The following is a 27033-nucleotide window of genomic DNA, read 5'->3' as shown; positions in this document are numbered from 1 at the left end:
AGAAAAGCTTTATGCTGATCCGTCCGTGAAAAAAGCTAACCCTGCATTATTGACGTCACCCCTATTTTTTTTCCTGCACTGCAAGACTGCCCAGACTCCTGATAGCCCGAAACAGCGCTGAGGATTGGCATGTAGGCTTCCTGGAGATGTTACCCCTCTTCCCTTTATGGTAGTGCGTCTCAAACCAAACACTCCAAAAAGTTTTTAAAACTAATTCTCACGACGGGCCAGTGCAATCTGAACATACCGAGTGGGAGCTGCACCGCTGGAGGAGGGGGTGTAGTTTGTTTGGCTTGTTGATTTTTAATGCCAAATGATTTCATTGTGTAGTTAAGTTCGGGAAACTGAGTCTTACACCCCCTCCAACGAAAGCGCGCTCAGCACCAACCTCTGACTCCAACTGGGATGCCAATGACATCAACAGCAAGTGCAGACCTGACTTTTGGAACCCGAGCGGCTGGATTTTGAAATTGTGCAATTAAACCTTCCGAGGCATGTTTCTCATGTCAAGTGGGTTTATGGTCGGGTAGTCATGAAGCCAGACTTGTTCATGCTCCGTCTGGACAGTTGGCGCATGTGATCCAAGGACATCAATCCGTTTCTTTTTAATTACGGGTTATATTTTGGTTGGCCCAATATCAATCACTTCATAAGGGCAAAAAGAAAAAAAATTTAAAAGAAAATTCCCAAGAGGGAAAGTCTCAGATAACAAGGAGAAAGTTTGCTATGGGCCTCGTTTTGAAACACCAAGGGTGAAGTACTCACAGGGACCCAGCTGTCACAAGGCCCTCAGCCATAGAGTTGCGAAGCCAAGAGATGCTACCAAAGACCTCGCTGCTGGGAAAAGGCAAACTTTGGGGATCCCAGGGTAGCAGTCACCCAGGAGACAAGCTTCAGTCTGGCAGGGAGCCCTGGTCCCTAACTAGTGCACCTAGCCTGGCAGGTCCTTGATGTGCTGTACTCTGTGGTCAAGAGGCGGGTCCGACCCCCCCTTCCCCGCCCCGCCCCCCCTCCGCGCCCTCTTTTCTGCTAGCCAAGAAGCTAATCCTCACCAACACACCATCCTTTCCTAGGGGTTCCAGGTGGTTAATGACAGAACGTCGCCCACACTTCCAGATCATTGCTGCAGCTCCACACCCGCGAAAGGGCAAGCAGGACTCTGTGAGACCCTTTGCGACTCAAGCCACCAGGTCCTGAGAGAACCCGGGCGGAGGAAAGAGGTGCGGGAGGGCTCTCTTAGGAACCCGCTTGTCTCAGAGTTCCCAACCTTGCCCAGGAGCGCACTGGTTTTTCCTTCAAGTCCTTAAACTCTGGGACTGTGCGGGTGGGACCTGCCCGCCCCGCGGAAGGACCCGGGGTCTCTCTAGCTCGCTCTGACAGTCCTGGGCGCACGTGTGCGCCAATGCCAATCCTCGCTCCGCACCACGTTTCCTCTCCCGAACGCCTACTGAGCGCGGAAAAGTGAAGCAACTAAGTTGGGAGCGGTCGGGAACCCCGGAGCGCACAGCCGCGATTCCCACGCTGCGCTGGCACCCCCTCTGCCCCCAGCCCCGTCTCCCTTGCTTCGGCCGCCTTAGTCTAGCCCATTCCAGACGCGAAACGTCCAGTCCCTCCCACGGTCCCAGCCTAACCCGTGCGAGACAGGAGAGGAGGGGCAAGCGGCAGGGGACACAGAGTCCGACACAGACAACTGGGGCTAGGCGAACGCTCCCCGCTGGGGGCGCGGGCCAGCGGACACGCCCTTACCTTTCTTTTCCTCCAGGGCCCCACCTGCGGCGCAGAGCGCGGCCAGTAGCAACAGCAGCGCGGTTCCCGTAGTCCCCGAGGGTCGCATCTCTGCCCAGGAGAGGCTGCCTTCGGGCTCTCCGGGATTAATCCGATTCAGACGGAGTCCCACGGGCTGCGCGGCGACTGCGTCGGCAGCGACGCGACCTGGAACTCAGGCGCCCGTCCAGGTGAACTGTCGTCGGCCTGGGAGGCGGTGGCCTCCGGGACACACTCCAGGCGCCCTGGCCAGCCCGGGGGCTAACGCACTGTGAAGGAAGCGGAGGAAGGCTGCTGCTCGCAGCTTTGGGGCTGCCCAGACGTCTAGCTCGCGCGGTTCGGGACGACGGGAGGCTGGGCTGGAGGAGGAGGGACTAGTGAGAGGAGGAGGGATCGGGAGGAGCGAGGAGGAGGAGAATGGCAGGAGAGAGGAAGCACTCGCCCTGAGGATCGAAAGCAGGCAGTGACCGGAAGGTGGTGGTGGATAGCCTTGGCCGCCACCCGACCGGGCTCTGGGACGAGTCCAGGCTGCGGGTAGCAGGGCAGCTGGGGGCCTTTGGGGTTAATTTTTGTGTGGGGACTCCTTCCCGCTGCGGTTCAGAATCTAGGCAGTTCAGCCAAAACTGTGTTAGGCTCCCCTCCCTCCCTCCGTCTGTCCCACCTTTTTCCTTCCTTCCTTTCTTTCTTTCTTCCAATTTACTGAGCCACCTCGGGTACAAGCTGACTGAACCCTGGAGCCCAGGTTGGAAACTGACACAGAGGGAGACACTACCCCCCTCATTTCCCCATAAGTCCTCCCGGAGAGCGGGATCTTAGCCGGGTCAGGCTGGCTTGGCAGCAGAGTTCCCAACCAGGCAGGCTGAGACCGGGCTTCCAGATGTCTGAAGTGGCACTCAGAAGTGTCCTTCAGATCCCGTCAAGAACCCTCCACATCCTCTGAAAGGAGGGCGGCCAACTCCCAGCATGGAGGAGGGCAAATGTTTGCTGAGGGAATGCACGCGTGTTGAGGAACGAAAACATGGAGTTTTGGACACCAGGAATCAGTCAGGAGTCCTTGGAAAGCAAAGCAGTGTACAAGAGGAGGCGAATTCCTTCGCAAAGGCGAAGGCATGACACCAACAACAGTTTTCGCATCTTTAGAGCAGTTAGCAGGGACTCGAGCTCGCCATGCTGGATACCAGCAGGCAAACTGTCAGGTATAAGTTCTCCTAGAATTTGGCCAGTTGAAATGATGCTTCCCTGAACTGCAGGACTGTCAACTAAATTCTTTCAGCAAAGACCCACTAATATTCCCTGCTTCTTCTCTATCGGAGAAATGTCCCCTCTTCTTATTTAGCAGCCAGAGTCCCTCTGTTCTTCGCAAAATCCCTTGGTTCCCTAATTTAGGCTCTTTTAGGCCTCCTATTAAAAGCAGTCACTGCTAACCAGTAACTTCAGGCCATCTTTGTGTGTGTGTGTGTGTGTGTGTGTGTGTGTGTGTGTGTGTGTGTGTGCAGCTAGAAGGGACGCACTCCCAACCTTCTTTCCCACCCAGCAAAGAAAGGGCTGCTGCCCAAGTTTTGCAGCTGGCATGCTGAATGGGTCCATTTCACCCAGGCTGTGCAAGGCCCCTCTTCAGACCCTGAAACCCTCATTGTGAAGCAGAGCAGGACATCTTAAACTTTTCCCACTGGCAACCGTTTTTTCATAGTTTTTAATGTGCCCTTGGGTAGGGATTTATAGAAAATAGGCGTGCAAACTAAATGTCTACTAATAGTAAATCATAATGTAACGTTAAGATAATTCTTTGACATGCATATAACTCTAGCACTTGTTAAAAGTGAAAGCAAATTTGCATGCAAATGAGATGGAGTTGTTTATTATTACACAAAAACTAGATCTTGAATGAATACTCGATGCTGCAGGACATTGAGCATCTGCAACCTTGCTCAGAGTTAATTTAATATTTTGGTTAACATCCTCAGTGCATAAAATGGAAAAAAGTATATTTAGGGCCATTTTGGAAAGTCCATCCACATCCCAAGCTTAAATTCATCTAACATCTTTTAAATAAAATTCAAGACATTGGTTTTAAAAAATCAAACATTCAAATACAGTACAGCCCAAATACATTGATTTGAAGCTCATATGCTAAGGAATGATGGTGAAAGAATATTGAAAGTTTTTGTTTTCTGTGTTATAATATTATTCGTCTACGAGAGCAGACAGCTGTGAAGTAAAACTGCTGCCATCCTTCCTTCCCAGTAGCTTTGCATCTGAACTGAGTTTTGAGGTAGCACTTCTTGGTGCCCTGTGCTGTAACAGCCATGCACAGAGCAAGGGGAGCATGAAGTGGGTATAGAAGCAAGACCGCGGTGAAGTGTCGTGGTGCACCCTGGAGGAACATTGCCAGAAACACCTTACAGTCACTGTGTGTTTTGAGTTTTTGGATTAAATTTTGGTCATCGCAACTCAGAAGCCTTTTACTCTTGCCAAACATTTTATCCCTTCCTCCCAGGGACACACACTGGGGGTGGGGTGGGGGAGAAACTCATGTGTTTGTTTTCTGCTACATGTTCCAATAACTTGGGTCAGTTTGTAAAGCAATGCAATTAATGGGGGAAATGAGAGGAAAGCAAACAAGAAACAGTGGAGCACAGGATAAAGACAGGAATGAATTTAAAAAAAAATTGCAGACAGATTTTAAAAGAATCTATTTCTTCACTTATAGAGGGCCACAAATCTGGCTTGAAATCATATTTTCTATCAAGAAATATAATTAGTTGCACAAGTCATAATGTGCAGGTAATAAAACAGAAACAGTAGCTGAAACAGACTTTTAAGAAATTGTAGAAATTTCTCCCATGCATCCCTAAAGGAGGATTGTCTCCAAAGACTTCAGGATTCTCTCCATGTTAGCTCCATGAAGCAGCAACCTTCATAAAGCTGCTGGTTAGAATGTCCACAGTGTGACCTGATTACCATCCAGCCCCTAGGAACAAAAGCTTCCTTGAGACCATCAAGAAGGGGGCAGTGCCCTTTAAAGTTACAGAGCATAAAACTAGGAGAGCTTCTAACATAGAGTTTCCCTTTAGGACATTTACATACAGTGTGGACTCTTCCAGAGTGCCCCCTTAGGACACATACACGCACCCTGGAAACATCTGAGCTGTAATTATGAAGAGTAACATTATGATGACTTTTTATTGGTTGGCAAGTCCTGGAATTATTGATGCTTATGTTAATTAAAGGTGGTCTGGGTGGACTGGCAGAAATGCCATTTGGAAAGAACAGAGGAGCCTTGCACAGCCAGAGCTTTGCCCAAAGTCTCTGAGAGTAATCCAAGCCATTACCCAGGTGACGTCCTCTCTGTTACCACATCATCCAAAAATGGCAACAGCCGTTCAGACTCTGAAGAACTCGAATGAAATGTCAGCATATCTGATGACCCTTATGTTACAGTTTTGTTTTTCTCTTTCAATGTCAAGATGACACAGTGGCTCAGAGACGATAAAGAACTCTCCAAGTCCCGAAGTGCAATTGCTATTATGTGCAAACTGTTATCCAAGTATGTTCTTTACCACTTCTTCTAAACCTGAACTGAATAATGGCGTCAGGATCCCAGATTCTATTTCATCATATCTCCACAAGTTTTTAGAACAAATGCAACCAAAATTTCTCTTTGGCCAAGAAAAAAATTCTGAATAAAGTCTAGACATGACATAGCATGCGAACTGGTGTAGAAACTGTAGACATCAGTACAAAAGTTTCTTAAAATTCTAAAATTACATTCACTCTATGGTCCAGCTATAACACTGGTGGGCCTAAACCCGAAGATTCTACAACCTACACAGAGATCCCAGTACATCCGTGCTTGTTGCTTCTCTTTCACAACAGTAAAGAAATGGAATTGCCTTCAGTCTCCATAAGTTAACACACAGCCCCTGAAAGTGTGGTGTATGAGCCCAGTGGGATTTTATTGTCTTAAGAAAAAGGAAACTGTGAAAATTTCAAGAAAATGGATGGATCTGGAAGGTGCATTAATTGAGGTGATGCAGGCTTAGGAAGGCAAACACCATGTGCTCCTTCGCAGGTGTAGATCCTGACTATGATGGCTGCTATTGTCACCCTGACAGAATCTGGAATCTCCTTGGAGAGGAGCCGCTGAGGAGCAGGTGCAGGATTATCGCCATTTGGTTAGCCTCTGGGCATGGCTGTTGGGACTTATCTTGACCAGCTGAAGGGAGTAGGGCAATCTGGTCACTGAGGGCAGACTCATTCCTTGGGTTGGGGTCCCTGAGGGCATAGAAAGGAGAAAGTGAGCTGAACTCCTGATTGGTGCCTTAAGGTCTTGTCTCCATGACTTCCCTGACGTGATGGGAAGTACCTCGTGCTGTGCATCAAAATAAGCTCATTTTTCCTTTACTCACTTTGGTCAGAGTATTTCATCAGAGCAACAGAAAAATACCTTACACATGCGTGTTTAAGAGAAAGAGACAGGGGAGGGCAGAAAGCTGGAAAGGGATCCATGAACTGTGAGGGAGCAGCTGTGTGACAGTAGAAAAGGCTGGTTCTGCAAGTGACATGGGGATGCTTGAGGCTGAAGGTATAGCAAGGAAGGGCAGGGGTAGAGACATGGGGAGGCTAAAAAGGAAAACAATGTGGCCTCACCAGATACAGGCAAAAGTCCTACATCCATTTTCGATAAAAATTCTCAGCAAATGAAGAGCAAAAGAGGATTCCCTCAACTTGATAGAGACTATCTACAAAAATCCCACGATTGGCTTCATGCTTAATGACCAGGTGCAGTGAAGAGGTAAGCAAGCCTGCTTTTTGTCCCGCAGGGGTCCTGAACAGCTAGCTTAGCCCCAGAATAATTGCACAGAAACTGTATTCATTTAAACACTGCCTGGCCCATTAGCTCTAGCCTCTTACTGGCTAACTCTCACATCTTGATTAACCCATTTCTAACAATCTGTGTACCACCACGAAGTGGTGGCTTACCGGGAAGATTCTAACCACTGTCCATCTTGGGTAGGAAAAGCATGGCGTCTGCCTGACTCTGCTTTCTTCCTCCCAGAATTCTGTTCTGTCTACTCCATCTATCTAAGCTGCTGTCCTATCAAAGGCCAAGGCAGTCTCTTTATTTGATCAATGAAAGTAAGACATAGACAGAAGACCCACCTACATCAGACCAAGAACTCAAAATATGCCTTCAAGGAGCAGACAGAAGGCAAAGATGTATTTCATCACTGATGTCAACCTTTGATTGTAAGTCCTAATTTATTCAATGACTTAGTGATAAATAAAACATATATTGATGTGAAGAAAGAAAATTGACTTTGTTCTGAGGTAATGTAGTTTCTATGTAGAAAACTTGCTCATTTGAATCCCCTTAAAAAACTGACAAGCAAACAAATGAACAGATCTGTAGCTAACAGACAGTTACAGCAAGCTTGTAACAGGGCCTGAGGTTAGCAGAGAGATGCCCATTTATTGCCTACAAACCAGCAAGGAACAAGTGGAATGTAAAGTGAAATGTCATTCCTATCGATAGCAGCACTCCCATGAAAACAAAATGCTCCGTATGGTTCCGACAAAATGTGTGCAAACTCTATTCATAAGAAAAACTATAAATTTTGATGAGCAATATCAGAGAAGAGATAGATAAATGGAGAAAATGCCCTGCTTTTCTTGGAAGATCATTGCTGTTAGGATGATAACCCGAGCTGTGTCCCCAGATCAAAAGGACACCACCATGACCTCACTAAGTCACTGCATGGATAGCAATGTGACTGACAAATTTAGATGAGGATGCTCAAGACCCAGAATAGCCACCACTGAGCAGTGTATTGAGGGACAAGACAAGCTACAGCGCAGAAGCTGCCTGACTTGAAACTGCAGTATATCAAACTACCGCATCAAAGGCAAGGACCAAGCGACCCTAGAAAACCATAGGTTAATAAACCAATAAAGTAGTGTAACCAAATGGAAAGTCCCAGGTGCAGATTCAGTTAGTACAAACAACATTTTAGACCAAGCAAAAGTTATTCAGTGGGGTGACACAATAGTCTTTCTCACAGACTTCGGAAGAGTGAGATATTTACAAGTAAAAAAAAATGTGAATGAAAAATGCAGACACATTATTGTCTCCACAAAATTTAATTCAGTATGAACCATAGATCTGAACATAAAACCACAACTCTCCTGAAAAATGATACAGAAGAAATTTAGATGACCTTAAGCATGAGGTGGTTTTTAGATACACTACTAAAACTGCCAGTGAAGTAATGAATTGATAAATTGGGGTTGATTGAAGTTAAAAACTTTTGCTATAAGAAAAACACTGTTGAGAGCAAGAGAAGGAAGCCGCAATCTAAGAGAATGCATTTGCCTAAGATACCCTCGGTGAAGAACTGCTGTCTAAACTCTTAGAAGACAACATTAGCAGGATGCTGAGAGGGCTCGGAGTGTTGGAACCTGAAGCATGATGATCTAAGAAGGTCCCAGAATACATAAGGAGAGAACTGCAAGAGATTGTACTTTAACCTCTATGAGTACAATGTGGTGCCCCTCCAGTTGTTAGCATGCAAGTATATATATAATAACAGTGATAATAAAGTAAAAAATTGAGAACTAGCAATGACTAAACAATATGACTGAAAATTCAGCAAAAGTCCTTGGAAGATACCCCATGAAGGAAAATATCAGTATACAGATATTACAAATGACATTCAAAATACACAACATCATACGTCATTAGGAAATTATAAACTAAAACAGCAAGAGCCCTTACACACCTGTTAAAATGGTCAAAGTCTAAAGCATGGTCCACACTAATGTGAAAATGTGGAAAAAGAGAAATTCTCTTTCACTGAGTGTGGGAATGTAAGATGCAACAGCCTCCGCAGAAGAAAGCTTTGTAAACATTTAATAATGTTTACAAATCTAGGCACACTCTAACCACGTGACCTAACAATTGCTATCCTTGATATTTATCCAAATCATCTGAAAACTTACACCCACATGCAAATATATGCTCCTGACAGATTGTTTTATAATAGGCCAATCCTGAAACAATCAAGGTTTCCTCCTATAAATTAGTAAATAGATTAACCTTGATTCAGGCAGACAATGAAACGCCACTATATGCTTAAAAGGAATGAGATGATAAACCTTGAAAACATGTGGTGGAATTTGCATAGATTTACATGTAAATGTGTATTTTACATAAAAACTAGCCATTCTGCAAAAATTATATAGTTTGTGATCGCAGTTCTATTTTGTTCAGGAAAATGCACAGGCACCAGGACAGTAAATTGTCCAGTGGCTAACAGTTAAAATGAGAAGAAAATAATGAATATGTGAAGCACCAGGGTTTTTGAGGTGAACAAGATGATCCTATGAGGTGCCCCAGTGGTGGGTATTATTCATTTTTATAGCTGTATCTGCAAAATGTACAATACGAAGAGTAAAACAAAATAAGACGTGGAAAGTGTGTCTTCCACATGCAGATTCATTGATTGTAAAGGACATGCCACTAGGGGCAAGTTCAGGACTGGATCGGGCTGTGCAACTGACGCCAACTCACTCCATTCTTTGCACAGTTTTCTATGAATCTACAATTGCTCTTAAGGGCCTTAGAGCATGTATGGTGGGGCCTGCTTATAATTTCAGGTTGCAAGATGTTTAGGCAGAAGAATTAGGTTTAACACAAGCCTGATCTGTGTGGTAAGTTTTGGAGAGTCTGGCCTACATAGACGATGTCTTCTGAAAACAAACTTTATTAAATCAAACGTGATTGATGATATTTCTGCCTGCTGGCATTTGGCATTGCTGATGTGTTACTTTCTTTGTTAGGGGTGTAGGAATTTTCTGAGCCCTGCACAATGCTTTCCCCTTAGTAAAGATTTTACAGCAGCATTTCCGAGCCTTTGTGGGAGACGTTCATCCTTATTTCAGGGGTAGCATTGCTTACAGACTCTTGCCTAGAGGACAAAATGAGCTGCCTATCAGTTGAGTTCTGGATAGATATGTGACGTAGTGTCCTCTCTCAGTTTCTATCTGTTGAATTTAAAAAATTAAAGAAACTGATTTTTTTAAACATGGATCTTGTATTTTTTTTCTGAAAATTGGAAGTCATTTGCCAAGCACAATTGCTTTCACACGAGATTGCTACCAGTTGAATGCCAACAGTTTTGTCCACAGGGTCTGCATGTCTAATGATAGCTGCACTGTCTAGTTAAGCGGTGCTACTGAAAGCAAACAGGCATATATGTCCATCTCTAATTCTCCTCCTTTGGTTTCTTTCTCTTTGCTTGCATGTGTGTTCACATGTATGTTTCTTCCTATAATTTGGCTCATGGCTCTTAACGTGCTGTGTTGGAGCTCATGTGGGATGTCTCATTATACTGGATCATTTCAAATGTGGAGGAAAACAAAAGCCCAAAGGTTTATTACAGTTTCTAATCTTGCCTAATCTTCCTATGATGAAAAGTCTTCCAGCTACGAAGTTTTCAAAAACACCTTGAATTTACTGGGAGGGTGCTGGTGTAGTCTGTGAAAAAGAATAAAGGACTGCCTATGGGTTCATGCCTGATCATGAGCTGGCTTTGGAGGAAGCGGAAGTAAGACATCCTACCCAGGAGAAGACCGGATGAAATAGCCTTGCTTGCCCTACAAATTAACTACTTTTGTTTGCTCCCACTGTCTATGAACTGCCATAAACGGTAGAATGAATGTATGTGCCTATTTGTTTGTCTGTGGCAATGTCTAATGTAGTCAGGCCTTGAAGGTGCTATGTAGCTGAGAGTGACTTTGAGCCTGTGATCATCTTTTTACCTCCCAGATAGCGAAGTAATAGTCTTTAGTTACCACTTCCAACCTGAATAAGTATGTTAATCAGGTTTATTACTGTGACAAATGCCTAACACAATCAACTTATACAGAAGAATATCTTACATTGGCTAATAGTTTGGAAAGTTTCACTCCATGGTCACATGGCCCTGTTGCTTTGGGCTTCTGGTGTTATAGCATTTAACAGCGGAAGGTGTGTGGAGAGCTTTTTAACCTCGCAGCATCTGGAAAGCAAAGGGAGAGAAGAAAGTACACTAAGACCTAGTATCTCCTTCAGGGGAATAACCCCAGTGACCTGGCTTTCTCTCACTGAACTTACTTCCTAATGATCTTAACCACCTCCCAGCAGGCTTGGGGACTGAACTTTGTACACACGGGTCTTTGGGGGAACAATGGAGTGCTTATTATAATACAGCTAGTGGATGCTTTCTAGTATTTTAGTAGTAGGTATGATTTAATTATTTAAATCATTGTAAGTCTGTCTTATCTCGCGTTAAAACTCACATAGCAAAGAGCTCCTTCGTGCACATTCTAGGCAGGAATTGAGGGCACTTCAAAAACTGAAGATGTTGTGAGTTTGGGATTTGTTCTGCTGTTTTGTCCACAAACAATATAGACATTTTTGTCAAAGAATCACTTTTGCTAGGTGATTTCTGGAAGTGAGTTACAAAATGGCATTTTAGATGGTGAAAAATCGCCAAGGTAAGAATCTGATAGAACAAAATAAACAAGCCCAGAGAAATCTAAATCACAAATCAAATAAGCTATATATCTCTGCAGTTGGTTGTAATTTTTTTAACCAAAAAAAAAAAAAGTAAAAGATCTGCAGAAATTCTTACAGTTGTTTTTATATGGTTGTGGAAAACAATAACAAAACTACAACACTGTCAGTTTGCAAAGTGCCCTGAGTTTCTGTCTAGAAGAAGGAGTTCTTTACTATATGATCTTTGTTACACCACATGAGACAGATTTGCAATGGTTAAAATAATTAAATCATCATATATCACAAATATTCAAAGGTGTTTCTTTAGCCGTATCCTAATAGGCACTCCACCGTGGCTTGCAGCTAAGCTTCAAGACCTGAGTAAAGTTGGCATGAAGTCAAGCAGACCCTCCCAGAAGGACATCTCACTATGGGCAATGTAGGCAACAGCAAACGAGGGCTCCAGGAAGAGAGGAAGGACATGAGACTGCTGTTCAATTAATAAAATTAAATATGGGAGCATTTGGGGGATGCTGGCTATTTTAGTAAAGTCCAAAGTTCTAATAAATTGCATTTGAGACTCACCGTGCTTGAAGTGAATGATGATGGGCATATCCTGAAATCTGTCCTTAGAGAACCAACGCTAGCTGTTCTTGTCATTTTATTGTTGAGTACATTCATTTATTCTCCTTCCCCATTCTTACGTGTATGATGGATATATAGGCACATATGCCTCTGTGTGCATGAAGAGGCCAGAGGACAGTCTGTGGGATGTGGGTCTCTTCTTCCACCATGTGGGTCTTCAGGGTTTAACTCTGTCATTGAGCTTGACAGTAGTAAGAACCTCTAACGATTTTATACGCACAGCTAGAAGGGAACCTCGCTGTGGAGTCTAGTCGTGAGGTCTCCCTTTTTCTTCGTCTTCATGGTCTCAGCAATGGAAGCAAAATTAATCACTATGCTTCCCCAAAGAACAACTTTTGGCCTCCCATTGGCACAACTTAGTAGAAACTTCTCTCGGAGAGTTCTAATAACGGACTTTGAAAATCACACTGTTCCTTCACCAGAATTGCTCTTGGGCTAGGGAGATGGCTCATTGATTAAAGCACTGGCTGTTACAAGCATGAGAACTGGAATTTGGGTCTCTAGCACCCACAAAAAACGGAGTGCAGAGGAGTTTGTCCTTCACCCCAAAGCTGATGTGGGTGATGGTATAAGAACGGTGGCTCCCTGGGGCTTGCTGACAAGTCAGCCTAGCCCAAATAACCAATCTCAGGTTCGTTGACAAAGGCCAACAGCCCAAAATATAGAGATCAACAGAGGGAGGCACCCAAAGTTGACCACTGGCCTACACACACACACACACACACACACACACACACACACACACACACACACACACACACACAGCAGTACATATATGTACACCCTCCCACCACCCACCCCCTCCCCAGCACTGCTATGGGTTGTAGCAGCTGCAGGGGGGAAACCAGGTCAACAGCAGTCCAAACGTGGGCTGGCATCCAGGGTCCACGTTCACGCCTACTGCAGATGGACATGCTAATAGGGATCTTGTTGTGTGCACTAGAAACTAACACATTTGGTGCTGGCTAGGGAGCCTTGCACAGCCAGTGCCTTGGCACAATAGCTCCTCAGTTACTTTTCCTTATATGTGGCTTTGAATCCTACTTCCCTTTCCGCGGAGTGGCGACAGGGGCCACCTCTGATTCTGCTTTTGGAACCCCACTGAGGCTGGGCATCATAGCGGGTGTGGAGGTGAATATTCACTCATGAGGCTACGGTCTAGCTGGAAAGTGGGGAAAGATTGCTCACGGAGATGAAGATTAGGCAAAGACTACAGGCAGATATCCAGCAAAGCCCTAAGGGTCTGCTACCCTCTAGCATTTGGCCCAGACAAATGCGAGTTTTCATTTGAGAGGGCTTTACCTGAGGTTCTTGGCAAGAAAGCTGGTCTAGTTTGCTAAGCCCCTGTGCTTTGGGATGTAGGGCTTAATGAACCAACTAGTTCTGCTTTGGCCTGGCTGACGGACTGATCCTTTGTGATTTTCCTAGCGAGATTTGAGAGTTTGTAGGCATTGTTTTAATGGCTCTCCAGTCCGACCTCTTTCTTAAGAAACATTTGGTTTCTTTTACATCTACTTTTGAATGAAGGATGCAAATCAGAGCTAGTGAGAGAGGGCTGAGAGTATTCTTTCATTTTAGTGGGATGGCCAGAAGTAGTATTGGAGATTTTTCCTTTCACTTTCTGAGATTTGGAGGTGTTTGTGAAATTTGCTTTTTTAAAAAATAGTACTAAGATTTCCTGTTGTGTTTTGCCCAGCACATGCCACCCAGGGGAGGTCAGGAAGGTCGTCAGTTTCTTTCACTGCTGTATAGGTTCCCTCTTCATAAAGAGTTTTCTGCTCTCATTTGGAGGTGAGCAGAATGAGGGTGGCCTTCTATCCAGGAGGGAGCCTGAGGTCCTTGACTGGTTCTCACCTAGTCCTTGGCTGGTGTCTCCTGGCTGCTGTTGGGGTTGCCACACAGGATATTTGATATCCTTAGCATTTCTGAGGACATGGCTCTTACGTGCAGGGATGACAGACACATCAGTGTTCTTTCCAGTCACCAAATGGAAGCCATTCTCAGAGCAGTGTGTAGGGGAAGGCCTGGGCTTTGTGTCATGGTCTCTGGAAGCCTCCCTGGAAGTACCACATGGTAACCTGGATGCTCCAGCCCCACAGTCTGTCAGAACAGATGGTTCTTTGGTCAGCCTGTATTACACTGAAGAGTACCCACATCTTCCAGAAGAGGTGAACATCTTCCAGATACCACGGAGGAGAAGAAAACCCTCATGGGTCCTGGTGGTTCTTATATGGTGAGCTCTAAGATGGGGAAACAGTGGTATTTTTATGTTACCTAGCCTTGGAGACTTAGTGACCACATCTATATTTTGTAAAATGCTACAACAACAGCTCCAAAGGCCAGGGCCCGTTAGTACTGGCTCTTCCACAGTACCGCAGGCTGCCTTGGATAGAGGATGGCGAGCCAGCAGCTAGCTGCCAGAAAGGCAGTGGATTAGGTTTCCTGGTGGGGACTTCAACTGCTGCCTGCTTTGAGAGCTTTTGCCCTCTGGCCTCTAGGATTCTTATGCGGAGGTGTGGCCTGATCCCGGGCCTGGGGAACTACTAGGAGTGATGATTAGTTGGAAAGCATCTCAGGAGGTTCCAGCATCTTTATAGCTGGTCTTACTCTTGTCATTTGGGGGTTGTTGGTCTTTAAGACACGATCACACACCATGTCCAGGCTGAAATTACAGGAGTGAGTCACACATTTGGCTCCTTCAGCAGCTAATACACAGAAGGTACTACCCTGGCAGTTCCTATCATCACAACTATGCTTCTGCGACGATCCCTCAAGCCGTGAATGCCCACAGTTACTCCCCGTACCAGCCACTCATGAAACTCTGAAGAAGAGACATTAGCTTGTTCCTCACCTGGGTTGGGGTTAGAGAGAAGTGAAAGGGGGGTGATCTTTCCCTAGTTCTGCCTTACATGAAGTGGACCTATGGGTTCTGTCTTCTACAGTCTGGGTCGCTGAGGTCAAACTCGGATTCTCAGGCATGGCAGCAAATGCCATTATTTTTCCTGGGCCCTCTTTCTGGATCTCAAGGTTATTTTGATCAGTAGCTGGGTAATGATACTCCTCACCGAGATGACAAAAATGGAGCCAGGAGAGCATTGGAAGAGGTAAGACTCAATTTGGGCTTGCCAGCTTGAGGCAGCTTTAGACTTCCACTTGGAGATATGGAGTAATTAGGTAGATATGGGATTGTGGGCCTGGGGGAAGAGACACAGATAAGAATTGGACTCATAGATTGCTAGTTGGAATTTAAGGTCCGGAGGCTGAGTAAGATCTGAAATGAGCTAGGAGAGAGTATGAAGGGCCAGAGGAGAGCCTAGCCTTGGGCCCTACGACCCTAGGAAAAGTTGGGAATTGAAGAGGAAGAAGCAAGCTTCAACCTCAGCTGCCAGGGGTCTCGGCCCTGAAGGCAAGTGGAAGAACTGGTTTGCTCTGAAAGCTGCAGATAGATCAGTGGACTCCAGGCAATGGAATGCTGCTGTTTCCTTATCAGATGCCTCACGGGAGGATTGAGGTAGGGGTTGGAATGGGATCCTGCTGGAATTTTGCTGAATTTGTAGAAACATTTGGAAAGTATTGATGGCTTCAAAATATTCTCCTCTCTGTCTCTCTGTCTCTCTGTCTCTCTGTCTCTGTCTCTCTCTCTCTCCACACACACACACATACACACATATACACACACACATACACACACTTTATATTATAGAGATTGCATGTATATTGATTGGATCACATATATTTTTACATTCAGAAATCTCTCTTCTCATTCCACCTTCCTTTTCCCATACTCTTCACAGACCGACAGAGATTGAGATTCTCAGTCTAGGAACTTAATAGGCAGCACCTCTGGAAGGCTGGAGGGGCAGTGTTTCTTCCTGACTGTGGGAGGAAGTAAAAGGCATGGCTTCATAGGAAACCTCAGAGCAGCAAGCAAAGCCTGAAGGAGCAGGAAGGGGGAGAAAGAAAAGAGGCTGCTGTTTGGCCTCCAGTGAAGGCCATGTTCCCTTTGCAAAGGCCTTAACTTCCACTTGGCTGTACCCACTTACTTTTACTGAATTAACTTTAAAATTTAAATAATTACACTCATTTGGTCCCAGAAAAAAAAGGAATGTAAAATGTGTACAGCAATAAGTGCCACTCAACTTAGGCTGCCTAGTTTTCTAGCTATTTCCAAATGGCTTGCCACCTTCCTGTGGTTCTTCCAGGCCAGGCTCCGCACCTCCAGGCTTTCCTCCATACTTCACACATGCGTACTGTATTCAGGGGCTCAGTTCCCACCAGGGCTCCAGGATGTCTCACTCTTTTTCTCACTTGAAATAGTTTATATATATGACTGTTTCCCTAGTTATCTAGCAAGAGATACAAAGAATATTTCCAAATAAAGTTAAATTAGCAGTACTTAGCATCAGTTCCATGTACTTGCAGGTAACACCTGATTGCTTTGTTTCTGGTTTAAAATAATTATATTTCTATTGTCTTTATGATCTGCACTTTGAAACTGTGATTGGGATGTTTTGTGTGAGAGAAGAAGAAAATCCAAAGGTCTGCACTTTTAAAATTTAGACAGAGAGGCTTTGGGGTAGAATTCGTGCTTAGCCTGAGAGGCCCTGGTTTGTCCTCAGCACCAGAAAAGGAGAAGAAAACAATCAAAGCACATGCTAATAAAATTCGGGTATTAAGTGATTTGTGCGTGTGTTTCATTTGCATTTCTCTAGAGTTCACTGTTACTTTTTGTTCATGGATTTACCAGCCATCAACTTAAGGTAGAGTTTATTCCTTTTACTTATTTAGCAAGTTGGGGATCAATACCTTTTTTTAAATTTTATTTTTATTTTTAGCTTTTCCAGACAGGGATTTCTCTGAGTTACAGCTCTGGTTGCCCTGGAACTTGATTTATAGACCAGGCTAACTTCAAATTCACAGAGATCCGCCTGCCTCTGACTCCCTAGTGCTGGGATTAAAGGTGTGCACCACCACCTCCCAAAGGGATCAGTATCTTACACTCACTAGGAAAGCATAGTCCTATGGAGCTGTAGCCCAGCCCTGGGGCACCATTCACACACAGGCACATCTATTAAGTGTGAATAGTTCTGTGCAGATGACCTTCTGGATGCCTGTGAAATAGTCACCACGGTCAGGGTTCATGCGAGGCATTGTCATCCCTACAATGGTTTTTTTCCATGCTCCTTTAAAGAGTTCCCCAGGCTTTGGCCCCACACAACTTCTGATTTACGTTCTGTCATGAATTAGTTTGTATTTTCTACAGTTACAAAGACATAGGTGTTCAAGAAAGCACCATGTACCATGCCATATTTTGTGTATGAATTGAGATCCATCTATGTTGTTGCCTTTACTAGTAGTTTATTGTTTTTCTATTGTCATGTAGTACTCTACTGGATGGCTAAACCACCCATTCACCCATTCACCAGTGCGGGACATTGGCTGGTTTCCAGTTCGGGGTTATTCTCACTATCAACAAAGTTGCCCCGAACATGCACATACAAGCCTTTGTGTGGACACATGTTGTTATTTCTCTTGGATAAATACTCAGGAGTCAACTCAATGAGTCATAGAGTAAACACACGCTTAACTGCTTCCTGCTCTTCTGCTCCTGCCCTCTTGCTGCTGCATCGAGGGAGGAGGACCAAGTACCAACGGGATAGGTCATGAGTCCAGGGTGAGGCAGGATTTACTTAGGCAGCTGATTAGAGAGCTAATAGGATTCAAAGCATGCCAACTCTGGTGGTGCTATACTTACCTGTCTTGTCTACATCATAGTATGCCAAACCTGGGCTAGGGATGGGATTATGATGGACACACACTCATCTAAACAGTATTTATTATTACCAAACACTAAAAAAGAGCATGCCAGTCACTTCAAGGCATTTCAGGCCTTGAAGTATTTTTTGGGGTTAGATCTAATAGCAGTTGGTATCAGAGGGAGACAGCTTAGAGATGGTGGTGAATGCCTGTTGTTTTTCTGCATGGCTATACTTTGTTAGCAAAAAAATCTCAGTCAAGTAGAAGAGTGACTCTTTTGCCTACATCTTATTCAACATTAAAAATGCAATGCTAGCCAGTAGACTAAAACTGGGGTATGCTGGATAGACACACTTTTTCAGACTTTTCCAGAATTATAGAGAAACTATGCATGGATGAAATCACGCAACTTGTTTCTTGAAAACATTCTAACAAACTCACTCCTTTTTTAGTATTAGTGTAAATGAAATTACAGAGATAGCAGAATTAAAATTTAATTGAGTACAAAGGTCCATAAATATAATATTAATCACTAACCTAATAGCACCGCCAATATTTCTAGTTAACTAGACCTAAAAATGAAATTTTACAAAGATTCAAGTAAATATTAGCACCAAAAAAACAAAACAAAATCCAATAAAACAAAAGCCCATGTGTCATCCAACTAACACAAAAAAGCACAAAAAGGGCAGACAATATAATTCATGGGCAGGCACATACTCGGTGTGTGTGACATGTGTAAGGCCCTAGGTTTAGATGCCAGTTACACACAGACGTACAAGAACATCCATGAAAGAATAAGGAGTAAATTCCATATATGAAAAACTCCAAAAGATGGAGCTAGAGCCACGGCTCAGTAGTTAACGGCATACAGTCTCTTGCAGAGACTTTAGTTCAGTTCCATCCACTAAGCCAGAGCGCTCACACATCCCCGGCAGCTCCAGCTCCAGGGACTCTGTCCATCCTCTTCTGGCCTTTGCTGACCCCAGGACTCATGAGCTCACCCACATACCCTTGCTTTAAAAATAATGAAAGGTAATTTTTAAATAAAGGGAAAAACTATAAAGGTCAAGACAACAGAGAGAGAACAAATAATCAAAACATAATTATGTATAACAATAAAAAACCCCAAAGCATTCTGAATATAAGTGTGAATTTGTAACTCATGCATGAAACACTTTTATTTTTTCTTTCTAGGAATCAGAGAGGAAAACGCTTACTTGATTACTATTTTGGTCACCACACGGATACACTCACACATGCACACGCTTGCATGAGAACACACACACACTTAAGGCTAGTGAAATATTATGGTGACATTGTGAATTTTTCTTTTTGCTGATAAGCTTAGGAAGGCCTGGGAATATGGAAAAGACTTGAGAACATGTAAAACTATCTGCAACTTAGACCTAGAGCTTACTCCTAGAACAACAGTTTACTTTATAGACATTGTCCAGCTGCCACATTCCCCTGTGTCTGTGCGCATGTGCACACACACAAACATGTACAAACCTTGGCATCTGCCTGTGATCTCCCAGGAAGACAAGGCCTTTCCACCCTGCTTAGAAGCTGGCCTATATGCATGCTGAATGGTGACCTTACTTCCAGTCCAACACGACATCACAGAGATCCCTCAGCAATACACGGGACCAAAATGTAAACAAAACTTCGAAGACTCAGAAAACTACTAAGAGTTAAAAGACGATCAAGGCCCCTTCCACACTTATACAAGCAGTAACAGCTGCTGAGAAGCAGGGATTTTCCAATTAGTTGAACTACCTACAGGTTGTGATGCAAGAACACAATTCCAATCAAGTCTTGCTTAGGGGACAAATGTGTTTATTCAGCATCCTTACAGGAGGATGGGTGAAGGATGGGAGCAAGGGAAGAAATTGGTTGACTCACAGAATTCTGCACATTTAAAGAACCCAGTCCTTGATGACTCATGAGAACTTTAACCTGGCTGACATCCCTATGAGTGTCAGGGACCGGAAGACAATAGAGGAAGCACAGGCATTATAAAGAAAATGGAGCTTGAAGATGGTGCTGGTTGATTCTCATCCACTCGGTCCAAAAGCCCGAGTTTATAAGAAATTTTAAAGGGGTTGGTTCAGCAGGGCCTCAGGATTAGTGCATGGCTTTAGTGAGTCTGCTGCAGCCCATGGGGCTGTTACCTGTGTGAGGTAGGTCATGTGCCAGCAGTTTTGAGTGGTTTAGACCAATGCATACACTGGGGTTTTAAAATTCTATAATAGCCAAGAGGGGAAGGTGGAATAGGCAGATCTGTCTAGGTCGCTGGAAGAAGACAAAAGGTGGATCTGTGTTGAGTGGAATTCCTCAGGAAAAATGAACAGGAAGGCAAATGTTGTAGGAGTGAGCTTCTGGAAGTCTATAAAGCCTGAGACACAGTTCACAGGAGATAGAAGTTACTGGTGGCAAACCCATACCTATAGGTCTCATGGAGTCCAGGATAGCTGTGAACACAGCCCAGCTGAAAATTCTTACTTAGAGCAAGATATATTTTTTCTCAAGACAGAATTTCTGTGTATAACAGTTCTAGCTGTCCTGCAACAACTTGCTTTGTAGACCAGACTGGTCTTGAACTCACACTGAACTCACAGAGATCCGCTTGTCTCTGCCTTCTAAGTCCTGGGATTAAAGGCGTGTGCCACCACTGTCTGGCTACTTTTATGATTTTGAAAAGTTTTTGCCTGTGTGACTCTCTAGCCTAGCTGTATGGATGACCATGTTGTATTGCAATGTCATACAAAATAAATGTCTGAATGTTCTTGCTATCTGTATCATGTGCAGAGTATTTGTGTTACTGTGGGGTAGAGCTTCTACTACGTTATCTGCCAAGTGCCAAAAGCCAAGCTGACACCATCAGACATGTGCTCTGAGTGACTTGAGAAGTCAAACAGTGATTAACAGTAGTCAAAATGACCACCACAAACAATAGGCACTCAGGGCTATTTAGAAGATGTGAGTATTCTTGCCCATTCCTTGTGCATTTTTATGCGTTCCAGTCAACTATTCACCTTGCATTGTATTGGCAGATGAAATGTGCTATTTCCCCATCAATTCATTTTCATAGTAAAAGTATAGGTTTCTTCTTCTTCTTCTTCTTCTTCTTCTTCTTCTTCTTCTTCTTCTTCTTCTTCTTCTTCTTCTTCTTCTTCTTCTTCTTCTTCTTCTTCTTCTTCTTCTCCTTCTCCTTCTCCTTCTCCTTCTCCTTCTCTTCTTCCTCCTCCTCCTCCTCTCCCTCCTCCTCCTCTCCCTCCTCCTCTCCCTCCTCCTCTCCCTCCTCCTCTCCTCCTTCTCCTTCTCTTCTTCCTCCTCCTCCTCCTCCTCTCCCTCCTCCTCCTCTCCCTCCTCCTCTCCCTCCTCCTCTCCTCCTTCTCCTTCTCTTCTTCCTCCTCCTCCTCCTCTCCCTCCTCCTCCTCTCCCTCCTCCTCTCCCTCCTCCTCTCCCTCCTCCTCTCCTCCTTCTCCTTTTTTTCTTCCTTCTTCTCCTCATCATTATTTTAATTCATACATGGTTTCTACAACAGCCCTCAAAGAAATCTGTATTAAGACGATTGTTCAGTGTAAAATAGCAGAGGCCTATATTTTTGTCAAGGCAAATAGACATTTTGCTTAATCTATAAGGAATTTATGAAGATTTTCGAAGACTATGATATGAACAGGCATGATTTGGAAACACATGCTGCCGAATTTAGTGACCATCCAGACTTGTGTTAGACAGAAAAAAACAGAGGAACTGGAAACAAGCCTGCCTTCTCAACAGTAATTTATTTTTTACAAGTTACAGATCAGAAATATTTATTTGTAAAAACTAATTAAGTGGTATCATGATTAATGATAATTTTCAGTTATCAAATTATCAATATTTCAATTATCATATGAGAATAATTTACTATCAGTTTTTAAAGGCAAATTTGATCATGTCTTTTTACTAGACATGTGCCTGTCCTATCTTTTCAGAGATTAATGTGCCTCATTTCAAGGTCACCTTATTCATGCCCTCAAATATTTTTAAATTTATTTATTTAATGTTCTTGCTGCAGTTTCTCCCCCTTTCTCTCCTTCTAGTCCCCCCAACTACTTTTTGTTCCTACCTCCCAATCTACTCCTCTTTTGTTTTTGTTTAGGAAAGGGCAAGTCTTCCACAGGTACAATAAAACATGGCATATCAAGTTACAGTAAAACTAACAACCTCCCCATGTATTAGAATTGGGCAAAGCAAGCCAATATGAGGATTAGGGTCCCAAAAGCCAGTATAAGAGTCAGAGACAGCCCCTGTCTTCTGTTCCCACTGTTAGGGCTTCCTCAAGACAATCAAGCAACACAACTGTAACATATATACAGAGTGCCTAGGTCAGTTCCAGGCAGGCTTCCTAGATGTCAGTTCAGTCTCTGTGATTCCCTGTGAGCCAAAGTTAGTTGATTATGTGAGTTTTTTTGTGTTGTCCTTATTCTTCTGGCTCCAATAATCCTTTGTCCTTCCCTTCTGCAGAATATTCAAATGCCACTTAATGTTTGGTCGTGGGTCTGCATCTGTTTCCATCAGTTGCTGGATGATGCCTATCTGATGACAAGTGGGTTAGGCACCAATCCAGTCACAGGAGATGGCTAACTCCCACTATTGCTAGGAGTCTAAGCTGGGGTCTTCCTTGTAGATTCTGAAAGATTCCCTTGTGCAAGGTTTTTACCTGACCCCAAGATGCCCCCCCCTTTTCTAGTAGTCTCTTTCAGTACTCTCCTTCTTTATCCTACCCCCCAACCTAATCACTCATGTTCCCATCCCTACCCACCCACAATCCACTCAAGAGTGACCTGGGTGTCCCCCTACAAACCCTCCTTGTTACCTCTGATCTCTAGGGTTGTGGATAGTAGCACGGTTATCTTCTTATTACAGCTGATATCCACTTAGGAGTGACTACATACCATTTTGTCTTTCTCAGTCTGGGTTACCTAACTCAGGATGATTTTTTCTCTAGTTCCATCAATTTGTCTTCAAATTTCCTGGTGTCCTCATTTTTAACAGCAGAGTAATACTCAATTGTGTAAATGTACCACATTTTCTTTATCCATTCCTCGGTTGAGGAACATCTAGGCTGTTTCCAGGTTCTGGCTACTACAAGTAAAGCCACGGAGGAGTGCGTCCCTTGCTCCACATCCTCTCCAACTTGGGCTGACCCTTGTGTTTTTGATCTTAGCCATTCTAACAGATGTCTTTTAGGAATCTCAGGGTTGTTTTGATTTGCATCTCCCTGAGGACTAAGGATGCTCCTTAAATGTCTTTTAGCCATTTGAGATTCTTCTGTTGGGAATTCTGTTTGAATCTATGTAAACCATGTTTAGTTGAATTATTTGATTTGTTAATATCTAGCTTCTTGAGTCTTTATATATTTTGGAAATCAACCCTCTGTCAGATGTGGGGTTGGTAAAGGACTTTTCCCAATCTCTAGATTGCTGTTTTGTCCTATTGATAGTGTCCTTTGCCTTACAGAATCTTTTCAATTTCATGAGGTTCCTGTTTGATAATTGTTGATCTTCCTGCCTATCCTATTGTTGTTGTGTTCAGAAAGTTGTCTCCTGTGCCAATGCATTCGAGATTATTTCCGACTTTCTCTTCTCTCAGGTTCAGTGTATCGGGACTTATGTTGAGGTCTTTGATCCATCTGGACTTGAGTTCTGTGCAGGGTGATAGATAGGGATTGATTTGCACACTTCTATATGCTGATATCCAGTTTTATACCAGCACCATTTGCTGAAGATACTTTCTTTTCTCCATTGCATAATTTTGGCTTCTTTGTCAAATATCTGGTGTCAGTAGATGTGGGGATTTGTGAGGTCTTCTATATGATATCATAGATCCACTTGTCCCTTTTTATGCTAATACCATGTAGTTTAGTGAGTGGTGGACAGTGTCTTCCTTGGGGTCCCTAGGACCACTCTGGCCTTCAGTACAGCTGCAGAGGCTATGGGCCCAGGGGAGGGGGTACAGTCTGAAGTGGCTAGTCAGGCTTTAAGGAGTTATGTCCTCTATTTTCAGCAGCACTGTGTTTATAAGTAAATCTCAAGAAAGAAGCACATAATTGTGTGGGAAGTCCTTCTGTCTATGTGTTGCTTTTATTGGTTAATGAATAAAGAAACTTCTTTGGCCTGTGATAGGACAGAATAGAGTGAGGTGGTGAAAACTAAACTGAATGCTGGGAGAAAGAAGGCGGAGTCAAAAGAAGCCATGGAACAGCCAGAGGACAAAGACACAAGCTGTCAGTTAGAACCTTGCCAGTAGGCCATGAACCTTGTAATAAAATATAAAATAATAAAGTTGGGTCAACCAAAGATATAAGAGCTAGCCAGTAATATGCTTGAGTGATTGGCCAAGCAATGATTTAAATAATATAGTTTCTGAGTGGCTATTTTGAATCAGGGCAGCCAAGAACAAACAAGCAGCCTCCATGAACACTGAAGAGCTAAATAGGACACGTAAGTCCCCTCTTCCAAGGCTCAGGAAAGAAGGAAGAGAAAGAATGTAAAAGGAAGAGGAAGAGGGGAGTGTTATGGAACACTATCTGTTCTCTTCTGGGCATGGCGTGGCTATGGCACTCATGAACTCACAGCAACTATGCTTACTGACACTAGACTTGCACAAGATGGAGCTGGCCAACAGGTCAGCATTCCATCATGGACGGAGGAGGAGATCATGAGGTTTCCACCCATAGGCGAGGAACTATGGTGATTATGGCATTTTGGGAAGAGAAAGTTGTATATCTTTGGTGGCGTTGCCATTGATAAGTTGCCCAAGATAAAATAAATAGCTTCTAACCCATACTCATGCAAAAAGTTACTTAAATTCAGAAAACAAATATGAAATTAAGGTGGGAGTTGTGGAGAATAAGGTCTTATGCAGGTGATGAGGTAAGAGACAGCAATGGGAAAGAGAATGTGTTTGTGTCTGTCTGTATCTCACCTTGTGTGTGACTGCATGCATGAATTATCTACATGTATTAAAATGTTAAGGAATAAAATAAATAAATGAATAAACCATGATGTAGGAGGAAATGTTATTAGGAATAAAAAGGGGGTTCAGAGGAAGAGAAATGAGGATGAGGGCAGTCAAAAGGCATTGCATGTTTGTGAAGTTGTCAAAGAATTAAGAATGCTAAAACAACAACAACAAAGAATGATGAAGATGGAAGAAAGTAAGTGGAAAGTTGACCCAGAACTTGAACTTTCAGTGAATGAATGAATGAAAGCATTATTTAAAATAATTTCAACAGTACATTCTTGTTGTAATAAGAGTGGTGGGGCTGCGTCCCCAGCACCCTGGCCGCCTTGCTAGCTTATGCCCCAAAATAACAACACACAAATTGTATTCATTTAAACACTGGTTTACTGGCTAATTCTGATATCCCGATCAACCCATCTCTAATAAACTGTGTAGCACCGGTCTTACCGGGAAAGATTCAGCATGTCTGACCTGGCGGCTTGCTTCATCACGTGTGTCTGCCTGGGAGAGGGGAGCTTGGCGTCTCTGAGCTCACTTCCTCTTCCTCCCAGCATTCTGTTCTGTTTACTCCTCCCACCTATGTTTTAACCTATCAGGGCCAAGCAGTTTCTTTATTGCTTAACCAATGAAATCAACAGATTGATATATAACACTCCCACATCACATTCTTTCTTGGTAATAAATTAAAGCCATGAGAATGACAAGAAATTCACCAATAAAATTGAATATATTTATTTCCTTTTAGTGTGTGTATGTTGCATGCATGAGTGTGTACAGGTGCTCTTGCACACAGAAGGTATATGTGGATGTCAGAGATTGACTCTCAGGTGGATTTCTCAATCCTCCGTCTCATTTCTGAGATAAAGTCTCTTACTGAACCAGGATGCTGCAAGTCTCGAGCATCTACCTTTCTTAGCTGTTCTTCCACTTGCAGCACTAGGGTTACAGGTACATGCCACCACATCCCAAACTTTTGTGGTCACCGGGGATCTAAACTCAGGTCTTCATGTCTCTGTAGCCAACACTTTACCCAGTGAGTCCTGCCCCAACCCAAATCTAAAATATTTTAATCTTGTATGATTAACCTGGAGGGACAACAGAAATATATATTTACATGTAAATTCTTTGTATTAACTTTTTTGTAAGATAGAAACTTATTGGCCTTCTTTCCCTTGGGCATCTTGCGGGGAAGAAGGTGGCTCCGGCCCCCGCCGTCGTGAAGAAGCAGGAGGCGAAGAAGGTGGTGAATCCTTTGTTTGAGAAGAGGCCTAAGAACTTCAGCATTGGGCAGGACATCCAGCCCAAGAGAGATCTCACGCGCTTCGTCAAATGGCCCCGCTACATTAGGCTGCAGCGGCAGAGGGCCATCCTCTATAAGCGGCTCAAAGTTCCTCCAGCCATTAACCAGTTCACCCAGGCCCTGGACCGGCAAACAGCTACCCAGTTGCTTAAACTTGCCCACAAGTACAGGCCAGAGACCAAGCAGGAAAAGAAGCAGAGGCTGCTGGCCCGTGCTGAGAAGAAAGCTGCCGGCAAAGGGGATGTCCCGACTAAGAGACCACCTGTCCTTTGAGCGGGCGTCGATACAGTCACCACTTTGGTAGAGAACAAGAAGGCTCAGCTGGTGGTGATTGCCCACGACGTAGACCCCATTGAGCTGGTGGTCTTCCTGCCTGCTCTCTGTCGCAAGATGGGGGTCCCCTACTGCATCATCAAGGGAAAGGCCAGGCTGGGGCGGCTGGTCCATAGGAAGACGTGCACCACTGTTGCCTTCACACAGGTTAACTCGGAAGACAAGGGTGCTCTGGCCAAGCTGGTTGAAGCTATTAGGACCAATTACAACGACAGATATGATGAGATCTGCCGCCACTGGGGAGGCAACGTCCTGGGTCCTAAATCTGTGGCTCGAATTGCCAAGCTGGAAAAGGCAAAGGCCAAAGAACTCGCCACTAAATTGGATTAAATGTACTGCTGAGTTTTCTGTACATAAATATAATTATAAAACTTAAAAAAGATAGAAACTTATTACTCAGTGTTTTGATAATTTTTAAATGAATGCTTCATGTAGGTGCTAGATTAAATAGTCAGTCCCAGATTTACTACAGTTTGTGGCCTACATTGTAATCAAATACTTTTTTCTTAGCAAGCATTAGTTTTTATTGTCTTCACTACTAAGCACTAAGTTTGTAGGATGTGGCTGGTACTCTTTCATTTAGAAATGAAAGAAAACAACCCTAGAACTCCAATTGACTATAGTCAAATAAGGAGAATTCACAGAATAAAGCATTGAAGAGCTGCGAGTGATTGAAGAC

At 43.8% G+C, this 27033-nt stretch overlaps 1 protein-coding gene and 1 pseudogene across 3 annotated transcripts in view; one reads left to right on the top strand and one right to left on the bottom strand.

The window, feature by feature from the left end:
• The window catches only part of Egfr (epidermal growth factor receptor), a 175918-nt gene extending 173798 nt beyond the window's left edge, over nt 1–2120 (bottom strand). For all 3 annotated transcript variants that reach the window (XM_075944388.1, XM_075944387.1, XM_075944389.1), the window contains exon 1: nt 1747–2120. In XM_075944388.1, coding sequence (XP_075800503.1) covers nt 1747–1834 — 88 coding nt within the window. In that variant the 5' untranslated portion in view covers nt 1835–2120. The remainder of the gene's footprint in view (nt 1–1746) is intronic.
• Nucleotides 2121–2873: 753 nt separating this feature from the next.
• On the top strand, nt 2874–26684 carry LOC142832400 (large ribosomal subunit protein eL8 pseudogene; annotated as a pseudogene).
• The last annotated feature ends 349 nt before the right edge of the window (nt 26685–27033 follow it).

The sequence above is a fragment of the Microtus pennsylvanicus genome, chromosome 12 (assembly GCF_037038515.1).
Source record: "Microtus pennsylvanicus isolate mMicPen1 chromosome 12, mMicPen1.hap1, whole genome shotgun sequence".
NCBI lineage: Eukaryota > Metazoa > Chordata > Mammalia > Rodentia > Cricetidae > Microtus > Microtus pennsylvanicus.
Note: the sequence above shows the minus strand (reverse complement) of the source record. Positions and strands in the feature narration are given on the sequence as shown.